The sequence below is a fragment of the Cygnus atratus genome, chromosome 1, assembly GCF_013377495.2.
Source record: "Cygnus atratus isolate AKBS03 ecotype Queensland, Australia chromosome 1, CAtr_DNAZoo_HiC_assembly, whole genome shotgun sequence".
Classification (NCBI taxonomy): Eukaryota; Metazoa; Chordata; class Aves; order Anseriformes; family Anatidae; genus Cygnus; species Cygnus atratus.
The window spans coordinates 139,937,578-139,957,051 of NC_066362.1; the positions used below are offsets into that span (position 1 = coordinate 139,937,578).

The window sequence follows — 19,474 nt, forward strand, 5'->3', positions numbered from 1 at the left end:
AAATCTTTACTTAGGATACAAATTGGAATGCTTGACCTATTTTAAGTTACACCCAAGTCATGTGTTCAAATCACATAATAATATTAATGTTCATAAGTGAAGAAACTGAAGAGAACTGTCAACATGGTTCTGGGGGAGAAGAAAAAAATATTTTAGTAGTGGCAACTAATCTTCAAGAACTCAGTTTTTACAATATTCATAAATCTGACATCTTATAAAGCAGCAGTAACTCAGGACAAGATTTGTCAAAGGAGTTCACGTTATTTTAGAAACCACAGTATCCTTAGAAAGGTGTCGTGGGCCAGCACAATATAGCATGCTAACACCCATCGTTCCCAACAATCAAAATCCAACAAAAAAAACCCCTACAACAGCTATGCATTAACTATACCAGCCACTTTTAAGGACACATGGGTTTAGGAAACTATTTGCCCAACTAAATTACATTTTATGAAATACAAAGGAAAGAACCACAGTATCTTCTCCTGCAGTCTGTTCACTCTGTAGCCTAGTTCCGTCTGTGATCTAGTCCTTCTTACCTCTCTGCAGAAATTTCACACGTGCTTGATCTTCCCCTCCAGTCACTAAATTATCTTTTTTATCATGTACTCACTGCCCTATGCTTTCTTCCCTAACAGCTTCACCTAAGTCTATCTAGTGCCAGTGTATGTTTCTGAGCACAGTTAGGAACTCAGTTGAGCAGCAGGCCAAAAACTCAACGGAAGGCTTCGGTTTTATTTCTGCTCTTGAAGAGAATGCAAAACTAAGAAAAGGGTGTTTGAAACTGAGTATGTGACACTCATAAGCTTGAAAGTGTTTGCCTCTGTAAAAACAGCAACTAGAAATGAAAATGATTTATTAATATGCAATCCATCAAAAAAAAAAATCACACTGCAACTTCTAACAGAAAGCTCCTAATCTAAGTCAGAGTGAATTTTGCTTTTTTACTGAAGATGGTTTTCAGCATATCGTAATACCATCAGGCCAACATTTTACATATAAATAAGCAGTGAGGAAAACCATTTCATTGCAAAAAGAAGAAAGGCTCACAAGAACAACTATCATAGATTCTTTTCCCTTCGAGCTAAATAACAGGAAAACTAACAGACATAGGCCAACATTACTTATCAAACTAATGCAATTATATACTTTTGCTTACCTAAGTGAAACATATTCAGCTTTCTGGCGGCACAGCTCATTTTCAGAGTCCAGGGCTCTTCTTGCCAATATTTTCATCTCGGTTTCCAGAGAATCTATGTTCTCTTTCATTAGTGCCATTTTGGACATCTGTTCTAACCGTTCACTATCTAACTATAAACATAATTAAACATGAATTAAACATGAAAAACTGAAAAAAACATCTGATTCACATATATTTTCATATTTTTCTCTTATTTATTCAAATTCAAATCTGTATTCAACACAAATCTTTTACCAAAAGAGAAATCTCCAAGTACCTTGTTTACTCAGGGCTTCCCAGCTTACTAAAGATAGTTGACAAAGAGCTGAAATGTGATTCTTGCTACCTTTGATGTACAATTTCCCGTCTTTCAGATCCCTAGGAACATTTTGATTTATTAACGTAAATTTTGGGTTGGTAATTATGTCCTAGGGCAAAAATGTTTGGCACTGATCAGCATTAAAATTTTCAGTGTGAAATTAGGTAACAGAAGACACTATTATAGTTGTATGGAGGCAGAAATCACTGCTGAAGATACGACACCACCACTGCTGGGTTTAGGCTTCTATTAAGTTATATAGCTATGCTGATAACTGGATAGAGAAGTCACTGCAAAACACTTCCATTAAGCACCATATGTCCAAGCGATTACCGTGAGGCATTTAAGCATGTACCTAGAACATAGAAAGAACTGTTCCAGAAACTCTTGCTTAGACTCTAACAAAGCTAGTTTAGAATTTCCAGTTTAAAGCAAGCTGTGCTGGATTATTAAAATGTAATATTATACATTCTCTTAATATTCAAAGAACTGTCCTTTCAAAATTATTTGAAACAGCTCTTTTAAGGTAAAAAAAATTCTCACTTCGTCCCTCTCCTTATTTACTGATTCTTTCAGTGCTAATTTCTGCATTACTATAATCAAAGATCAGGCCACTGAAGAGCAAGTCAGTAAGCTCCTGGTGTACAGTACCTTTCTCAATATTAGTGCCATAAATTTCATATTGAAGTATCATACTCAAAGGACATCGAATAAACTGAAGAAATAAAACAATGTACCTAAAACAAGACTGTTCCTGATATTCACTACACACCATGTGTCAAGTGTGTGATTAAAGCTAATTTACTACTCAGAGTACTCAGTGGATTCATTACAGATGCATTCAGTTTAATAAGGTAATCCCTAGAACTATATTTACAAGCTTGATAGGATTTAAAATGTTGAAGGGGAAAAATGAAAATGAACTATAATTTATAACCACAAGATCTAGGAGAAAGAGGCACTACAGAAGTCAATGCTTACCTATTTAAAATCAAGTTCTACACTCGAGAATTCTATCCATTTTATTAATGCTTTCATTTTCTATTTTAGGACCATATATTAGCAAACAACTGAACATAAGTAATTTACACCATATTAACGTATATAGGAGAGAACAGTATAATTTCATTTTCTTTTGGAGCACTGGGGCTTAGTAAGACACCATGATAAGACAATTGAGGTTGGAATGGACTCCAGGGGTCTCTAGACTAAAGTCCTGCTCAAAGTAGTTCTGAGGTCAGGTTTGTCCAGTCAAGTCTTGAAAATCTCCAAGGCTAAAGACAGTTTCACTGCTTGACTGTCCTCACTGGGGAAAAAAGTGTTTCCTTGTATTTAGCCTGGACCTTTCTCGTTTTAACTTACGTCTATTGTTGTATATCCTTCCACCATGCACTGCTATGAAAAGTCTCTGTCTGACTTCTTGCTGAGTACTGGCAGCTAGCTCGTAGGTCCCCCTGAAGCCACTTCTGCTCCAGGCTAAGCAAGCCCAGCTGCCCCCAGCCTCCTCTCACAGGGCAAGTGCTCCAGCCCTGACTATCTTTGGAGCCCTTCGTTGAACTTGCCCCAGTTTGGCAGTGTCGTTCTTGTACTGCGGGGCAAAACTGTATTCCAGATGTGGTCTAACGAGCGCTCAGTAAAGGAGGACAATCACTTTCCTTAAGCTACTGGCTGTGTCCTGTTCACACAGCCTTCTATGCTCCTGGCCTTCTTTGCTGTCATGGTATACTGCTGGCTCACATACACCTCACTGTGCACCAGGACTTTCAGGGTCTTTTCAGCAGAGCCGCTCCCAAACCCATCAGTCCCCAGCTCGTATTGGTGCCAGGGACTCTTGATCACAAATTCAGGGCTCGGCATTCATCTTTTTTTCCTAAGTATTTTTTTCCGTAAGGTTCTTGTTGGCCATTCTTCCCAGACATTGGTCCCTGTGGACAACAGCCCTATTCTTGAGCATATCAACTGTTTTCTCCAATATTGGGAAATCTACAAGCTTTATGAGCATATGTTCAGTTGCTTCCTTATGAGATGAAAAGCTTAAGCAGGACAGACCTCAGAACAGACCCAAGTGGTGATCCACATTACCAGCCTCCATGCTGAGTGAGACATTAACTACCACCTGCTGAGCCTGACCAACCCATCAAATTTTTCCCCACCTAGCTGCCCACCCATCCAGACCACTGCTTCCTAACCTGGATACAAAAACACTGAGTCAGTTTTACTCTTTGACACTGTTTAACAGTGTCAAAAGCCTTGCTACAGTCTAGGCAAACAACATCCACTGCTCTCCTCCTGTTATTTCCTCACAGAAGGCAGTCAGGTCAATCCTGAAGGATTAACCCTAAGTGTCACCTGTATTATATTTACAATTCTATAAATAATTACTTGCCCTTACATTTTGAATAGTAGTTTCTAGCTCTTCAATTCTCTGCTGCAAGTGAGCCTTTTCATTAAATGCAGCCTCTTGGGAAATCTGTGTCAAATAACAACAATGAAATCACATATAGAACGTCAGAGCTCACCACAGACACGTAATGCAATTAACTTTCAGTATTAGAATAGAAATCTTTAGCAAATTCAATTACAATACTAAGTAATTTTTGCATCAAAATAAGCTTGAGTGAAAAAAAATCAAACCTTTAACTGCTCCCTGAGACTGTCACGCTCTGTAGTCATCCTTCGGAAATCTGACAGTGCTGTATCCCTTTCTGTCTCCACATGCCTTAACATAGCTTGAGCTGTCACAGCACTTTTCGGAGTCCTGGGGCATTTGATAAATTCCTGACGAAGCCGGGAAATCTCTTCCTGTGCCTGTTTTTAAAAAAAGCAGTATAGCAGAAACATGGAATAAATAATGTAGCACATTACCGTGTACAGAAACCACAAGTAGGACTGGTTAAAGAATTTCAGTTAGAATTGCTCAACAGAAGAAACAGATTTTCCTTTTAAAAAGCTTGCAAAAAGCAATTATCAGTGAAAAAAATATTCGTTATCTTTTTAGTAGGCCAAAATAACAATGCATTACATCATACATGCATACATGTATGTGCATACATGCACATCATGGCAGCAAATGGAATTTTAGCAGCAAAATAGAGAATAAGGATGCTAACCAATAACACTCATGAGACTTTTCAGCAATATTTTCAAATCAAATTATTTCAGTGTTCGGTAAAAATATTTTTGTTTTCTACTTCAAAACTGTAAAATCTTCTGGTGTGAGAAAAAAAATATGACTACAGTCAATATAATAAGGCAAACATGGCTGGTAATGCAGAGCAATCCCAAAACTATGCAATATCACAGATGAAGCAACGATTTATGCATATATGCTTTGATTCAGGAAAGCATTCTTAACTCAGGACAGCACTTAAAAGCTTGCATTTAACTGTCAAATTCAGACTTTTCATAACTTTTTATATTTCTTGAAAGAAGTATCGTGAAAAACACTTGAAATCTTTCTTGCACATCACCTTAAGTTATTTTAACTAACCAGAAAAACAAACAGAATTACCCTTTCATAAAGCTTGGCAATTTTGTCTCTCTCAGCTGTCAAAACTTTCAAGTTACCCTGAATTTCCGCCACATGGCGTTCATGCTTTTTCAGCGTTGATTTAAGTCCTTCACACTCTCTCAATATTTTCAAAACTTCCAGATCAGAACTCAGTTCCTTAAAGAATAATGTGATATAAAGTTAAAGTAGAGAAACAAATTTTGATATCCTTTTTTGTATCTGGTTTGCAAATTTACGTAAAAGGTATAATCAGCCTTCAACCTAGGAAACTAGATGGTCAAAACTGTTCATACACATTTCTTAATATTATAAACTCTTCTTTTGAACAGCAAATATTTATTACAAATCAGGCTAAGAAATTATTAAAAGGTAACCAATTATAAGTAACCAGTTAAAGCCATACACATATATTCTGTGTGAAGCACCACTTAGTTTCATGTTTTTTGCCTGTCCAATCAGTATGCATTGATTTATAATCAATTAGTTTTTCTTCCTGGTAATTATGGCTCTGGTAATTTGTCATCAGATAAAACAATATTGAAAAAAACTACATCATTCTTTCTGTTCCAAAGTGTTTTCCAAGCTCACCTGGATGGCTGATTTTTTTTTTGACATGCTGCCACAGTTAGAGCTCCACTTATGACTTGAAAACACGTTTCTAAATACCTTCCGCAAATTCTCAGGTTCACTTTTATAGCAGTCTCTGTCCTCTTCTAATGCCTTAATAAATATATCAAGCCTGGAAGGTGGCTTCCCTTGCTTTATTTCACCTTCTGTTTGTAAAATAACCTGTATTTAAAGAAGTAAAATAATTCATTCACTGAAACAGAACTTTTGTAATGAATGATACTTCAGTATAAAATGCATAAACATACTCTTCAAAATTAAGATACCTAATTAAATATCCAAATATTTATAATATAAATATAATAAACATTTAAAAATAATATTTCAAAGTAACTTCTGAATGACAATATTTTCTCTTTTATGTTAAATTGCAGAGTATGCTCGAATGTCCTTCTAAAGCTGATCTAACAGGACAGAAAAGGCCATAAAAGCTAAGTGTTAATTGACTTGGAATATATCAGTTCACAACTAAGGAGGACAATTAAGTAGATTTGTATTGGAATACCTAATTAATCTTTTAGTATGAAAAAAATAGGTCACTATGTTTACATAAGATCCATGAAAAATGAACTTTTGAAATGGAAATAACATCATGTGTAACTAATTCTAGTTGAAATCCAGAAAGTAATACGGGGGCCTAAAGCAGATTTTGAAGATGAACTGTGGTTCCAGAGTTCAAAACTGCACAACTAATCCTTCTCTGTTACAATCCATCTGTTGAACTCATGAAAGTTTAAGCGGCTAGGGAATATTAAGCTCCACAAATTTCTCCCCACCCCCCACCCCTTTTTTTGTAAGACACATTCAGAAATAGACTTCAAATCCCTAAAAAGTTATAGAAGTCCCCTAAATCTCCCAGTGAATCTAGCTCTTAAATTCCAGGAAGGAATCCTCTCTGGCTGAAGGATCAAAATCTTTCAGGGGTAATTGAGCAGTAAGCTCTACATGCCCAGAGTTGTGTTTTTTGTTTTGTTTGTTTGTTTTTCAGAGGGGATTCCTTGCAGAATTGTGGCATAAGGTCCAATATAATATACATGAAAATAAAAAACATTCTTCCCTCACCCCCCCCCCCCCCCCCAGAATTTTGAGACAAATCTTAAAATTATGGAAAGAAATTAAAATTATGACAAAAAAATCCTTATCAATTTATGTTTCAGGAATCCACTTAATATCAAATTAACATTTGAATATAAGTAACATTTATCACTGGCAAATATTTCTACAACATTGTAGATATTTCTAAATATTCCAACAGTAACGTGACATCTTAAACAAGATAGAATAATAAGATAAAAATGTTAAATATAAACGTTGCTTCTTTCTGTTTCATAAATGATTTACAACATATTCAAAACAGCTAAACACATTTTCATAAAAAAGTCAATAAGGTTCTCAAAAGCAAAATCCTTACAGCTAGTTGCAAACCAGAAACAGATTCCCATCCATTCAGCAACAGAATGACAAATGAGAATAGACGTTTATCCATTCCATAACTCACCTGTTATCAGTGAAAACTAAGCAAGTGAAATTAACTAGTTGAAATAATAATTTAACATGGAAGTTGCCCGATTTCATAGCAACATACGTACTAAGAATGCATATTTAACTCACAGATTTTAGCGTGTGACAGCTTCTTTATCTTGTTCTGCCAGCGTTGGATTTGAATCTATCATAAAAAATTGAGAGAAAAAGATGCATTCATTTTTTATAATCGTTAGGGCAGATCCAGCATTTTATCTGAAGTATTCTTTTGTACATGCTACTATTATGTATATGCTATTTATCTCAACTAGTATTTTGTATATGCTGTTTAGTTATCGTAGGCTGAAAACACTATTTACCAACAATAAATTTAATCTAGAGGGGAATCAGTTTGAAGTTTTATCTTCAGATGCAGTCCAGGATTCAGAAAACCAATAGCAGTTGAATTACTCTCGGGTGAGGAAATGAAAAAGGAAGCATGCGATACTTGTTCCAAGAATTGTTTTACCAAGAGACTTTTGAATTTAGGGACAGTCTGACTATACCTACGGACTAAAGAAATATGCGTGTAGTTACACCAATGGCCAACAACTACCCTTTCTCCCATCTGAATACTACATTAAATCACGTAATTGCATGTGCACAAAACAAAATTTGCCATTATCGTGTGAAATCAAAAGCAATCTGCACTGAAATTACAGTATTTTCAACTGCAAATGTGACTTTAATCCTTGAACCATTTTACACTTGAAAAAGATCACAGTGGCCAGAAGCTACTTTTCCTTCATTCTAGCAAATATACTTGAAAGCAGAGATGAAAGCTTAAAATTCAGCCGAAAAGGTCAAGCAAATACTTCCCCATATTAGGAAATTTAATATTAAAATAATCACTGTATAGTATTAATTCTAATAAGCAGATACCTTTGCTTCCTCAAGCTCCTTATCAGTGGTATTCAGTAAGAAATGTTTTCCTTTTTGCAGCTGCTCAGACAGGTAGGCAATTACAGCAAGTTCTTTACACAGATGATCATTTTTACAGGACAGCCTACCCGCTTGACTTTCAACCACTTCCTCCTTCTCAAGCAGTTGTATGACATGTTGCCTTAGCTCATGGTTTATCTTCTTCAGATCTTCTGTCTATGAGGACAAGGAAGAATATTTTACCTCATCTTCAAGGATCCGCAGGAACTACTTCACAGTAAAAGACCTGGTCTCAAGTTTCCAACAGCCTTACTCACTATGGCTCTATCAGATCTCAGGAGAGCCCTTCAATCACCTTTGAGATAGGGCCATACATACTAAAGGCCGGCAGAAATTTATCAGATCAATTATTAATATTAATTCATCAATTAATCAATATGGGATTAATAATCTCCCTGAAACAATGTTGTCTTAAAATATATATTATATATATATGGCCTTTTTCTAAGAAATGAGAGTTGCTAACTGTTTTGGCAAGTATCAACTTACCTTTAACACCTCAGTTTAAAGGAGCATCAATTCCTCATACAGCTTTCCAATGTTTTGAGTCCTCAGATTTCTACAATCCCAGTCTAACCAAGAAATGAATACGCTGTGATGCAGAAAGTCCCTTGTTTAATCAGACTGATCATGTAATGCATGGAAAAAGTCAGTATCTCAGTACTGAATTCTGTGACGTTCACTTGATTCTAATAATCTAAGGGTTTTCTTCTTTTTACTAGCAGTGCAAAAAAATGCATTCTAAATTATCTGGAAAGACACGAAAGATGCTTTGCAAAAAAAGCGTGCTGGGTGGACTCTGTCACATGACATTCTGTAGCTTCTAATTTTACCACTTCTGCTCAATGGGCATGCAAATACATTAAGACTCAGTGAACAAAATATGAATTGATTTTCATTATAATTTTATTTTTTGTTTTCATCAAACCTGATCCAGCTAATGCTACTGAATTAATAACTAAGCATAGTCATAAACCTAGAAACGTGATAATTACTGAGTGCTTGAGTGAAAAAGCAGTTTTAAAAAGAAAAACACAGAAAGCATGCACAAAGAGCAGTAGAGGCAGCATCTTCATCTGTGGTTTGGGATTCCTGCCCTTTTACTGAGTTATATAGGTTGGGGAGAATACAGCTCTGCTGTTACTGAAGGAAGTTCACAATGGTGCCCACTTCTGACAGTGAGAACAGAACTGGTAATGAAGGGCATGGAAGCTAAATCCTACTCTGCGTCAGATCATCCATTACACGAACACTTACAATGACAAGCCCCGAGTAACCAACGATACCAAAAGCATTTGCATTGCTCCATACAACCAATTTATACCTTTCTCCCCCCTTCTCCTACTCTTGGAAAACCAAGAAAGTTCTGGCACACACTCAGAGCTGCCATATTTAGACTACAAAATTAAGGATTCTTCACGGAAAATATTTTTTAGCAATCCCCTTTATGAGGCAGGAATTGTAATTGAGCGCCTTAACTAATTGCAGTTGTGTACATGATGCTATATGATGAAAGCAGTGTCTAAGCAGACAAAAATACTGATCCCTTAAGGCTTTATGGACTCAAAACCCAATACCACTCTACCAACAAAACTTCATCATCAACAAAAACCCTGAAGTACAAACAACCTTTGCCCCAGCATGTCTTTGCACTCTGCTCTAGCTTATGACGGCCTGTTCCAGAGACATAAACCAGGGAGGAGAACAGTACCACTTCTTTACTCCCTAGCCACAAAAGGATAGAGAATAGCATTATTATTATTTGCTATAACAAAACAGAGGAAATACATGTTAGTAAGAAACGTGGACGTAACGTGCAAATTATCTCCACCTACCAGCATCTTCTAAAATACCAAGCATGGGCAGAAACATTTGTAAATGCTCAAACTCCATTCAATTCAGCCGAACACAGGGACATGCAGCTAGTTATCATCAACTCATAGTACTGCAGCCTGTGATTCCTCAGAAATCCATAAACACTTTGGAATAAAAGAAAGGAGAGGAAGATAGAGTGCTCTCTGGCAACTTTCTAAGAATAAGTATGATAAAAGTTGCTGGAGCGGGTCCCTAAGTGAAAGAAGGAAGAGCCAGCGAGGTGGGGAGAGTGGCAAGCACACCGATGCCTCGCAGTGTTGTTCAGTACCTGCCAGTCTGCTGTGACTGTGATACTGAAAGAAGCCTACAGATCTAGCAATAGAATACAAACATGCAACCGTTCACCAGCAAGAAGCTCTTCAGCACCACCACCATGACCACAACAGCTTCTGTCCATACTTACATTCAAGAGTTTCAAGGAAATTTAGGGCAGCTGGTTCACCATGTTATTTCACTACCACATACAACCTAATCCGAGTCAAATCTCTGTCACCATCAGGCTGACCAGTAGCCTCAATGTGTTTTTAAGCAGCCACCTAAGTGGTGGCTTTGTTTAGGACTACGATTCAGCTGACAATTCTGGGTATCTACAAAGAGATTTCTAAATGCAATTCACATGATCCATTTTGGACATACATCCTAAAATTAATCATGCTCTAGGAGTACCTGTTTCTTTCCTCAGACAACGAAGACAGCCTGGACATCTCTATTATAGCCATCATCATTTGACACATCAACTTAGATGAGATGGATCCTATCCTAATATTCTGTTCTCTCTGACTGAGATACTCACAACTGTCTCCAATTATACGCATCACCCAAGTCTTTCCAGAAAGGGAAGAGAGCAGATCAGTCATTTACAAGCTGTTAGTGCCTCAGTATCTCACTGTGCTAAGGATTCAAATTTCCAGATAGAATATGTAGCATTTGCTCCCTCACAATACTACTTTTACTCAATCTGTGGAAAAGAACTTTTTGAAAAATCTGATAACATTTATATTTCCTAAAACAACTATTATTTATGCTTGCCATAAAGTGGTGTAACTTAACTACCACTATTTCACCACCATCCTCTGAACTGCGATAAGGCAACCCCCTTGCAACAGGAATGAAACTCACATTAAGACCACTCTAAGCTTCATGCAGCACTAAATGACTCCTGTAGCGAGCCTTTTAGTATGACCAGTTAGTACAGTTTTGGACTGATTAAGTCCCTAAAACTGTTTTTGAGTTCCCAGTTTTGCAGGGCTTAATCATTTAAGGTGCTCTTTGGCTCCTTGTTCTCCACAGCGTACACAACAGTACCTAAAATGCAGACTCCTCAAAGTAAGTAAGAAATTAATCAGAAGGTGGTTTTGATTTTGCAATTGGCATTCTCCTGTATCACATGCAGCACAAATTTTTACAGTACCGAAGCATAGTATTTTGCAGTATTCGTGTCTAAATATTTTAAGCAGAAAAAAAAATAATAAAACAGAACATTTAAAATCACTTTATGGAGTGTTTTGTCTTTTTTCTTACAGCAGCATTCTAATTCAGAAAATTTCTCAGTGTTAGAAACTCTCTCTCCAACGCCAAAATCCTCTCCTTTCTTACCTTTGGGAGGAATAAAAATCAGTGTAATTACTTCAAGTGTTTTGACGTCATTTTTGTACTTGGTGCTAAATGTAGTTTGATCTGCTCTTACAGACGCTTATGTTCAGGCAACTACAAGGCGAAACTTTGTTCAAAGTCAGTGACAAAACTTGTGGGATCCAACCACAGACAAGCAAAAAAAAAACCGAACCACCAAACCTGAACTATTCACACCCAGTTATTTAACTGAGAATCACTTGCAGCAGAGACAGAGTATGCAGAACATATTCAGGTCCCTTTTCATATTATGAAGGTCCCCCTTCATAAATCCATGCTGCCTATTCCCAGTCACCTTCTTTCCTTAATATTTCAAAATGTTTTCCAAGATTATTTGCTCCATACCTTCCCAACGGTAGAGAAGGACTGACCAGCCTGTAGTTCCCCAGATCCTCCTTTCCTTCCTTCTTGAAAGCATGAGGGATATTTGCTTTCCCACAGTTCTCTGAAAACATTCCTGGTTGCCTAGCCTTTCAAAGATAATAACGAACAGCTTCATATCATCCAGCTCCCTGAAGTACTCATAGAACCATAGAATCATTAAGGTTGGAAAAGACCTCCAAGACCATCTGGTCCAACCATCCCCCTACCACCAATGTCACCCACTAAACCATGGTCCCTAAGCACCACGTCCAACCTTTCCTCAAACACCCCCAGGGACGGTGACTCCACCACCTCCCTGGGCAACCCGTCCCAATGCCTGACTGCTCTTTCTGAGAAGAAATGTCTCCTCATTTCCAACCTGAACCTCCCCTGGTGCAACTTGAGGCCCTTCCCTCTAGTCCCATCCCTAGTTACCTGTGAGAAGAGGCCGACCCCCAGCTCCCCACACCTTCCTTTCAGGTAGTTGGAGAAAGCAATAAAGTCCCCCCTGAGCCTCCTCTCCTCCAGACTAACAAGGCACTCACCCCGCTGCGTCCCTTTCCTCGCTCCCCGCCGTGCCCCCGCCCTGCTGGCCGGGGCGGGCCCGCCACGCCCCAACGGCTGCGCCCCGCGCGTCCGTTGGGCGCCGGGCAACGGCCCGCGTGCTGCCCGCCTCACGCCGCGGTCGCCTCCCCGTTCCTGGCATCCGTAGCGCCGTGCGACGAGCTCCCCTGCTCCTTAATCCCGCTTTCAAAGACCTGCTGTCCTCACAGGTTTCAGGGCTGAAACACTAGAGGCAAAAACAAACAAGAGATTAGAAAATAAATAAAAAAAAATCTGGAAAAGTGTCGCGAAGCAGCTTTTGCTGGATCCTGCCAAGGGGGGAATGCATATTCCCAGATTTATTCATCTCTTGGGATTTTCTGGTTTATAATGCAATATAATCCAGTTTATAAATTCACACTTTTTACATATTGACAATATCTCGAATTATCTTGCTGGGTATGTCTTCAGCAATAGCCACTTTCCAGGAAAAGTACTTCTCGTTGAATATGTATTTTACTCATTAGCACTTGAGAAACACCCCCAAGGCATTTTTAACTGTCCACCTAGTATTCTGCACACGACATTTTTAGCAAATTCTGGTTCTAACTAAAAAAAAAAAAAAAAAGAGAGAGCTGCCTTGGTTAGGCCCACCTGCTTCCAACCTAAGAAACAAGGCGTCCAACAGCTCAACAGCTCACGGTATGTTTTTAGTGACACCCCGTGGCAAAACGTGGAAGCGACGCATCGCAAATTTCTGAGGGCTAAGTGCTAAAATGGAAACAAAAGCTCCAGAATCTTTTTTTCTTTCAGGAACATCAGAAATCCCAAAGGATGCGTTTCACTTCCTCCGACCAGCATTCAAGGGCCCAAGCTCACTTTTGCATTATACCAACTAATATTTGGAACACTAAATCAACACGCTTTTATGGATGAAGTCCATGTGCTTTTTACGCTATATATTACAGAACAGTTCACCCCAGTGCCAAGCTGAGCTATCACCAGTCTAATTTAGCAACAAGTTATGCCCATTTCAAACTGTTTAGAATAATCACAGAATCGTCTAGGTTGGAAGAGACCTCCAAGATCACCTAGTCCAACCTCTGATCTACCACTAACAAGTCCTCCACTAAACCATATCACTAAGTTCAACATCTAAATGTCTTTTAAAGACCTCCAGGGATGGTGACTCAACCACTTCCCTGGGCAGCCCATTCCAATGCCTAACAACCCTTTCAGTAAAGAAGTTCTTTTCCTAATATCCAACCTAAACCTCCCCTGGCGCAACTTTCGCCCATTCCCCCTCATCCTGTCACCGGGCACGTGGGAGAATAGACCAACCCCCACCTCACTACAGCCTCCTTTAAGGTACCTATAGAGAGCAGTAAGGTTGCCCCTGAGCCTCCTCTTCTCCAGGCTGAACAATCCCAGCTCCCTCAGCCGCTCCTCGTAAGACTTGTTCTCCAGACCCCTCACCAGCTTCGTTGCCCTTCTCTGAACTCTCTCGAGCACCTCCATGTCCTTCTTGTAGCGAGGGGCCCAAAACTGAACACAGTACTTGAGGTGCGGCCTCACCAGAGCCGAGTACAAGGGGAGAATTACCAACTTGTTTTTTAATGTGATAACGCAACATGCCAAGTGCTGGGGCACATGTCACGTCAGGCTCCTTTTAGTCTCTCTCTCTCATGTGGTAGCAGTTTCTTACTGTTCACTTGCCCTACTACACCCACACATTTCTTTTAAGAGTTTTGTAAGTTATGTTCTTGCTGTGAATGCTCCAGTTCTTCAGTGGGAAACAACCCCAAGCTCACATCTTTAAGCTCTCACCTTTTATCTGCCTTATTTTGTCCTTCACATCTCAGGGAATATAGGTGTCCTAGAATTGTTTCTTTACTCAGAAGATTCAGTCAGTCGATTCAGGCTCTATGATAAACAATTTTATTGGTAAAGTGAACATATATCAAATATCGTATCAGTGAACATATACAAACATCTGGGAATTACATCTCCAAATTCAAATGCTTCCTCAAATGATGTCTTTCATCTGAATATCAATTTGGTATTTCTTCCTAAGTCACCTATTTCTAGTACAAGAAAGAAAAAATTCCTGTCACTCATCTTCAAGAGGGATAGCCTACATGAATTCTCACAATCCACTCTCCCAACCTTTTTGCCTACAATTCCTTCATGTCTTGGGAGTCCTGTTATTCAGGAATGAGAGAGAAAAGCATGCAAAATATCCTTTATGAATACACGTAGATCAGCAAGAGATATGGGTACCACTGGGGATAAAACTTAAACTGCAGCTCTGAGCATTGCCCCGCAGTCTAAATTTAAATACAGATGATAGGTCTTGTAGAATTATGGCTTGGGTCTCACAGACTTTAAGAATTGCCCTCATCAGTACAAACCTGAAGACAATCTGGTGAATACACTGTCTATAATCATCTAGCCTTTGATCATTTTCATCTTGCTATCAATTATGCCATCAACAGTTAGTCTCTATATCTTCATGAACACTGTGAATATTTTCTCTGAATTTGATAAGCCTCTGTACATTGTAATTGCTTGTTCAGCCTCCCTTTGAAGTCGTGAAAGCTTCTAGCATCCAGAATATCCTGTGGCAAGGACCTAATTGCCTAGATTGGTCTTGCACAAGCTGTCCGCTTTTATATGTTGTGAATCTGCCTTTAGCTGGCATGATCCCAGTGAAGATCAGCACTGGCCTGTTCCGTTCAATACCACTTACATACGTACAAACTTTTATCATATTCCTTCACTGGGGGTGGTGGTTGTTTTAAACCAGGGCTTTAGCTCAGCCCGCCCCTGCCCGCGGCGCACGCTCCAGCACCTCTAACCCGGGAAGCGGAAGCCGTCGAGGAGGGCGCTGAGGAGCCGCCCACGGCTTTAACGGCGCCCTCCTTCCCTCCCCGCCCCGCCGTGAGCAGCGCGGGGCCGGCCGGTGAGGTGTGTGTGGGGGGAGAAGATGGCGGCGGGGGGGGGAGGGGTGTAAGATGGCGGCCCGGGGGGGGCGCGGGGCTGAGGGGCTCCCCTGACCTTTCGGTGGGGCACTGAGCCAGCACACTCGTGTGTTTCTCGTATCAGCTCAGTGAAAAAGTATTCATAAAGCTGTACTGCCATAGCTCAGTTTAGCAAAATACACAAAACACGAGCAAGAATGTATTGAGGGAGAAAATACGATTTGCTTCCACTTGTTCCCTTGGTCTTTCAGGCACCAGAGATAATCAACTGCAAGGAAAAGCTCCTCTGACAGCCCCAGTGGTTGTGTTAAGTGCACGGCAGGGTTGGAACAGCATCATCAGCCTCGGGAGGAGAAGACTGCCTTATAACTCACAGCAGTTTGGGATCATTTTTACTTTGGGAAGAGCATGACTGCAGCTAGCAATTCCTTGCTCTTACAACAACACGCTGTTGTGTGCTTGCCACCTTCATCTTTACCAGGCCATATATTCTTTCCATCTACCATTTCCTTATTAAAAACATGGTACTCCAGTCATCATTCAAGAACTGCCTACAGTTATCATGCATTCTCAGGACTCCAAAAGCTGGCTTCAGAGACGCAGCTAGTGGAGGACTCATTATCCAGTCTATTTGTAATGATGTTTACCACAATCTAGCAGTGGAAGACTGGATCCATGACCACATGAATTTAGAGAACCGGCAGGTCCTCTTCCTGTGGAGAAATTCCCCAGCTGTGGTAATAGGGAGACATCAGAATCCCTGGCAGGAATGCAATCTCAAGCTAATGAGGCAAAAAAATATAAAATTAGCACGCAGGAGAAGTGGAGGAGGGACAGTTTATCATGACTTAGGCAATATCAATTTGACTTTCTTCACAACAAGAGAAAAATATGAACGAATGGAAAACTTGAAACTAGTTGTGAAGGCACTGAAAGCCTTGCGGCCACAGTTAAATATCCACATCACTGACAGGTATGACATCTTGCTAGATGGGCAATACAAAATCTCAGGTACTGCTGCAAAGCTGGGAAGGACAACTGCTTATCACCACTGTACCTTACTCTGTAATGCAGATAAGTTTGTTTTATCTGATGTGCTAAAGAGTCCTTATAAAGGACTGAAAAGCAATGCCACTCCCAGTGTGCCTGCATCAGTGAAAAATCTCTTTGAAGAGGATCCTAGTTTAACTTGTGAGATGCTCCTGGATGCGATTGCTGAAGAATATGCTATGCAACACCAAATAGATCATCATATCACCTTAATAAACCCAACTGATGAGACTGTGCTTCCTGGAATTAATAATAAATCTAAAGAACTACAAACCTGGGAATGGATTTATGGAAAGACACCAAAATTCAGCGTTAGCACATGTTTTAACATGGTCTATAAGGATTCTGTTCTTGATGTTAAAGTAGATATGGATGTAAAGCATGGAAGAATTGAAGCCTGTAACATTGATCTGCCGGAGAAGTGGCTGCCACCAGCACTGTGCAGTGAACTGGTGAAGAGCCTTTCTGGCAGTAAGTTTTGCCCAGATGAAACCACTGCACTATCAAGCACATTACTAAGAATGTGTCCACAAGATGATGAGTTGCACAGCAAGTGGAATCTGTTATGTGAGAATATGACAATGTTAATGTGACTCACATTTTGAACCTCTGCTGCTAATTTATTGAAAACAAAATTAAAAGGTTAATTTCTACAAGTTTTTACTCCTCTTTATTAGCTATCAAAACTGTTTAATTTTGTTCTTTTGCTAAATACTACCTACTAGCAGTTAGATTTCACTCTGCCTGTACTAAAGGTTCCCAAGCTGTAGGATGTAAGTCACTGTAAGAAGAGGCTGCAGCCCTTTATTGCTCCATGCTGACAGACATCATTGCTGCTTAAACCAGGGAGAATGGTGCAGGCATCCCACACTGGTTCTGTGGCAAAGAAGGTACAAATTGGCTGACAGAGACCGGATGGGGTAGATGGAAAGCTGCTGCTGTGCTGATGCACTGGCTTCTTAGTCTTTATCTCCTTCCTTGCAGATAGCAGCTCAAAGGCCATGTCTCAGTCCCTTACATGTGCCTCCTTCCTACCAGGTACAATGATGGGAGTCACTGCTGCTGTAAGCATTGGTATGTAAGCCAAAAGTGGGAATGCAGATGGAGGAACAGCTTCCTCATGGTACTAGCAGAAAACGTGCTACTGGAAGGCAACAGTGAACTGAAAGTGACAGTTTTCATGTTAAATCATAATAATAGCTCAATATAGAAGTATCATTATGAAAGAAAGGCTGAAGATTTATTTCCCTGTTGTTGCAGAATAACCTGAATGCCATTTTGACCAGATCAGAACAGAAGCAGTTTATTGCCATGGCTATAGGAGAGAACATAGTGCAGCAGAGTGACAGCCTCTGCTGATAGGAACACTGCCCAAATGAGGCTGTTACAGAGCTTATGTACTTCCAGGCTATACAACTCCACCAAATTACCCTTGAGTAGTACTTAAATTGTAAATGGGAGGTTCAGCAAAAAAAGCTGTAAATTTGCCCTGTTTAGGTGCAGGCACATCAAGGTAGATTCCAACTGGGGCACGGTAAATAGTACAAGCAATTTTCATAAGTCTTTTTCTAGGTTAAGAGGGGCAGCAAGACTTGAAAGCATGGTGATCAGACATGGGGCTGCAGGAAAATCAGAGCACATAAATTGGATCAAGAAGCACCAGTGTCAAGTAGGCGAGAAACAATCTTGACATTAATAGGGCAAGATAAAAAAAGACCAGTCTGGTCTAAAGAAAGTAAAGGAGCAATGATGTTTATGTCCTTTGGGATGTCCAAATTACATTTCTGAGACTGTGATGCAGAGGAAGAGTCTTTTCTATTCCTCTTCTTCTCCTGCCTCAGCTTCTTATAGCTTCTATATTTCTGCTGGTATTTACAGGAGCAAAATGTTGAATTTGCAGTGCCATGAGTTCAGTGTCACTGTCTCTCTCTCCTGACATGCACTGCAGAGATTAGCAATGGTAACTCCTTCAGTTAAGAGGCTTAGTCTGCCACCCAACAGCAACAAATTGTAATTGCTCTTGAATTTTTGGCTGAAAGCCTACAACAAAGGCAGCTGCCACAGCCTCTGGAGCTTTTTCTGCAGTATTGTCTATGCTGGAATGCCAGTGAAAAACTTCCTTGGGGTAGTCCAAGTAGTCTGGAAGGGATTCCCCCGTACTCTGTTTATTACAATTACGTATTTTGTCCCAGTCTGTTTTTCCTGGGCAGACTTGCTGTGTCGCCTGAAGATGATCTCCAGCTGACCTAAGTTCAGTATTGTTCCTTGGAAGGCCAGCCAGCTTTGTCTATTAATCACTGTCTGATTTCACGAGGCTTAACAGCTCACAAGAGCTGGTTTATTTCAGCCCAACTTGGATTATAACAACTGGTAACAGTTTACAATTCTCTAAATTTCTGAGGTTCCCTCTCATGCTTGGAAATTCTTTGGCTATCTTACATCTCCAGGAGTCCACGGGGCGTGAACATCCTGGCCCTGGCAGTTGCTGTAAAGGTGCTTGCATCACAGGTCCCCTCTGACAGCAGGTTCTGCTGGTGACTGCAGAAAAAATGGGCATGTCCTGATAATCCAGTGATGCTTACGGATCCTTCAGTATTACAGGGGAGGGCAAGGGAAAACACAAATACCCTCCTTAGACTCTTCCTCCTTTTGTAGCAATTCTTAGGGAAGCAAAGGGTTAGTAGGGATTTGGTGTTTTTCTAACTATCCTTTAAAATGTTTAATCATTCGCTTTTTCCCTTAGAGTGTCTCAAATTTTTTTGTTTTTTTTTTTTCTTTTGGATGCCTCCTTGTGCCAATCAAAAAAATGCATGCCACTGAAAGTAGGCACATAAGCACTCTGTACTCCAAGGTGCTACTCAAGTGCACTGTTTTGTCTAAGTTAAATTCAAAACTGTTCAGAGGGATTCTTGGTCCAGAAACTCTGTTTA

At 39.9% G+C, this 19,474-nt stretch overlaps 2 protein-coding genes across 2 annotated transcripts in view; one reads left to right on the plus strand and one right to left on the minus strand.

The window, feature by feature from the left end:
* Positions 1 to 8,167, minus strand: part of TSGA10 (testis specific 10) — a 29,569-nt gene extending 21,402 nt beyond the window's left edge. Inside the window, exons 1-7 of the mRNA XM_035558035.1 lie at positions 8,041 to 8,167; positions 7,249 to 7,303; positions 5,599 to 5,799; positions 5,011 to 5,166; positions 4,134 to 4,307; positions 3,892 to 3,969; positions 1,160 to 1,311 (exon numbers count right to left, since the gene is read on the minus strand). Of these exons, the coding sequence (XP_035413928.1) occupies positions 1,160 to 1,311; positions 3,892 to 3,969; positions 4,134 to 4,307; positions 5,011 to 5,166; positions 5,599 to 5,625 (587 nt within the window). The 5' untranslated portion in view covers positions 5,626 to 5,799; positions 7,249 to 7,303; positions 8,041 to 8,167. The remainder of the gene's footprint in view (positions 1 to 1,159; positions 1,312 to 3,891; positions 3,970 to 4,133; positions 4,308 to 5,010; positions 5,167 to 5,598; positions 5,800 to 7,248; positions 7,304 to 8,040) is intronic.
* A 7,195-nt stretch (positions 8,168 to 15,362) lies between these two features.
* On the plus strand, positions 15,363 to 17,200 carry LIPT1 (lipoyltransferase 1). Its single transcript, XM_035558031.2, has 2 exons — positions 15,363 to 15,480; positions 15,746 to 17,200. Exon 2 carries the CDS (start codon positions 16,016 to 16,018, stop codon positions 17,135 to 17,137), a length of 1,122 nt encoding a protein of 373 aa, XP_035413924.1. The 5' UTR covers positions 15,363 to 15,480; positions 15,746 to 16,015; the 3' UTR covers positions 17,138 to 17,200.
* The last annotated feature ends 2,274 nt before the right edge of the window (positions 17,201 to 19,474 follow it).

Excerpts from the sequence above, each read along its gene's own strand:
- LIPT1 (XM_035558031.2), top strand. The coding sequence starts at position 16,016 with ATGGTACTCCAGTCATCATTCAAGAACTGCCTACAGTTATCATGCATT.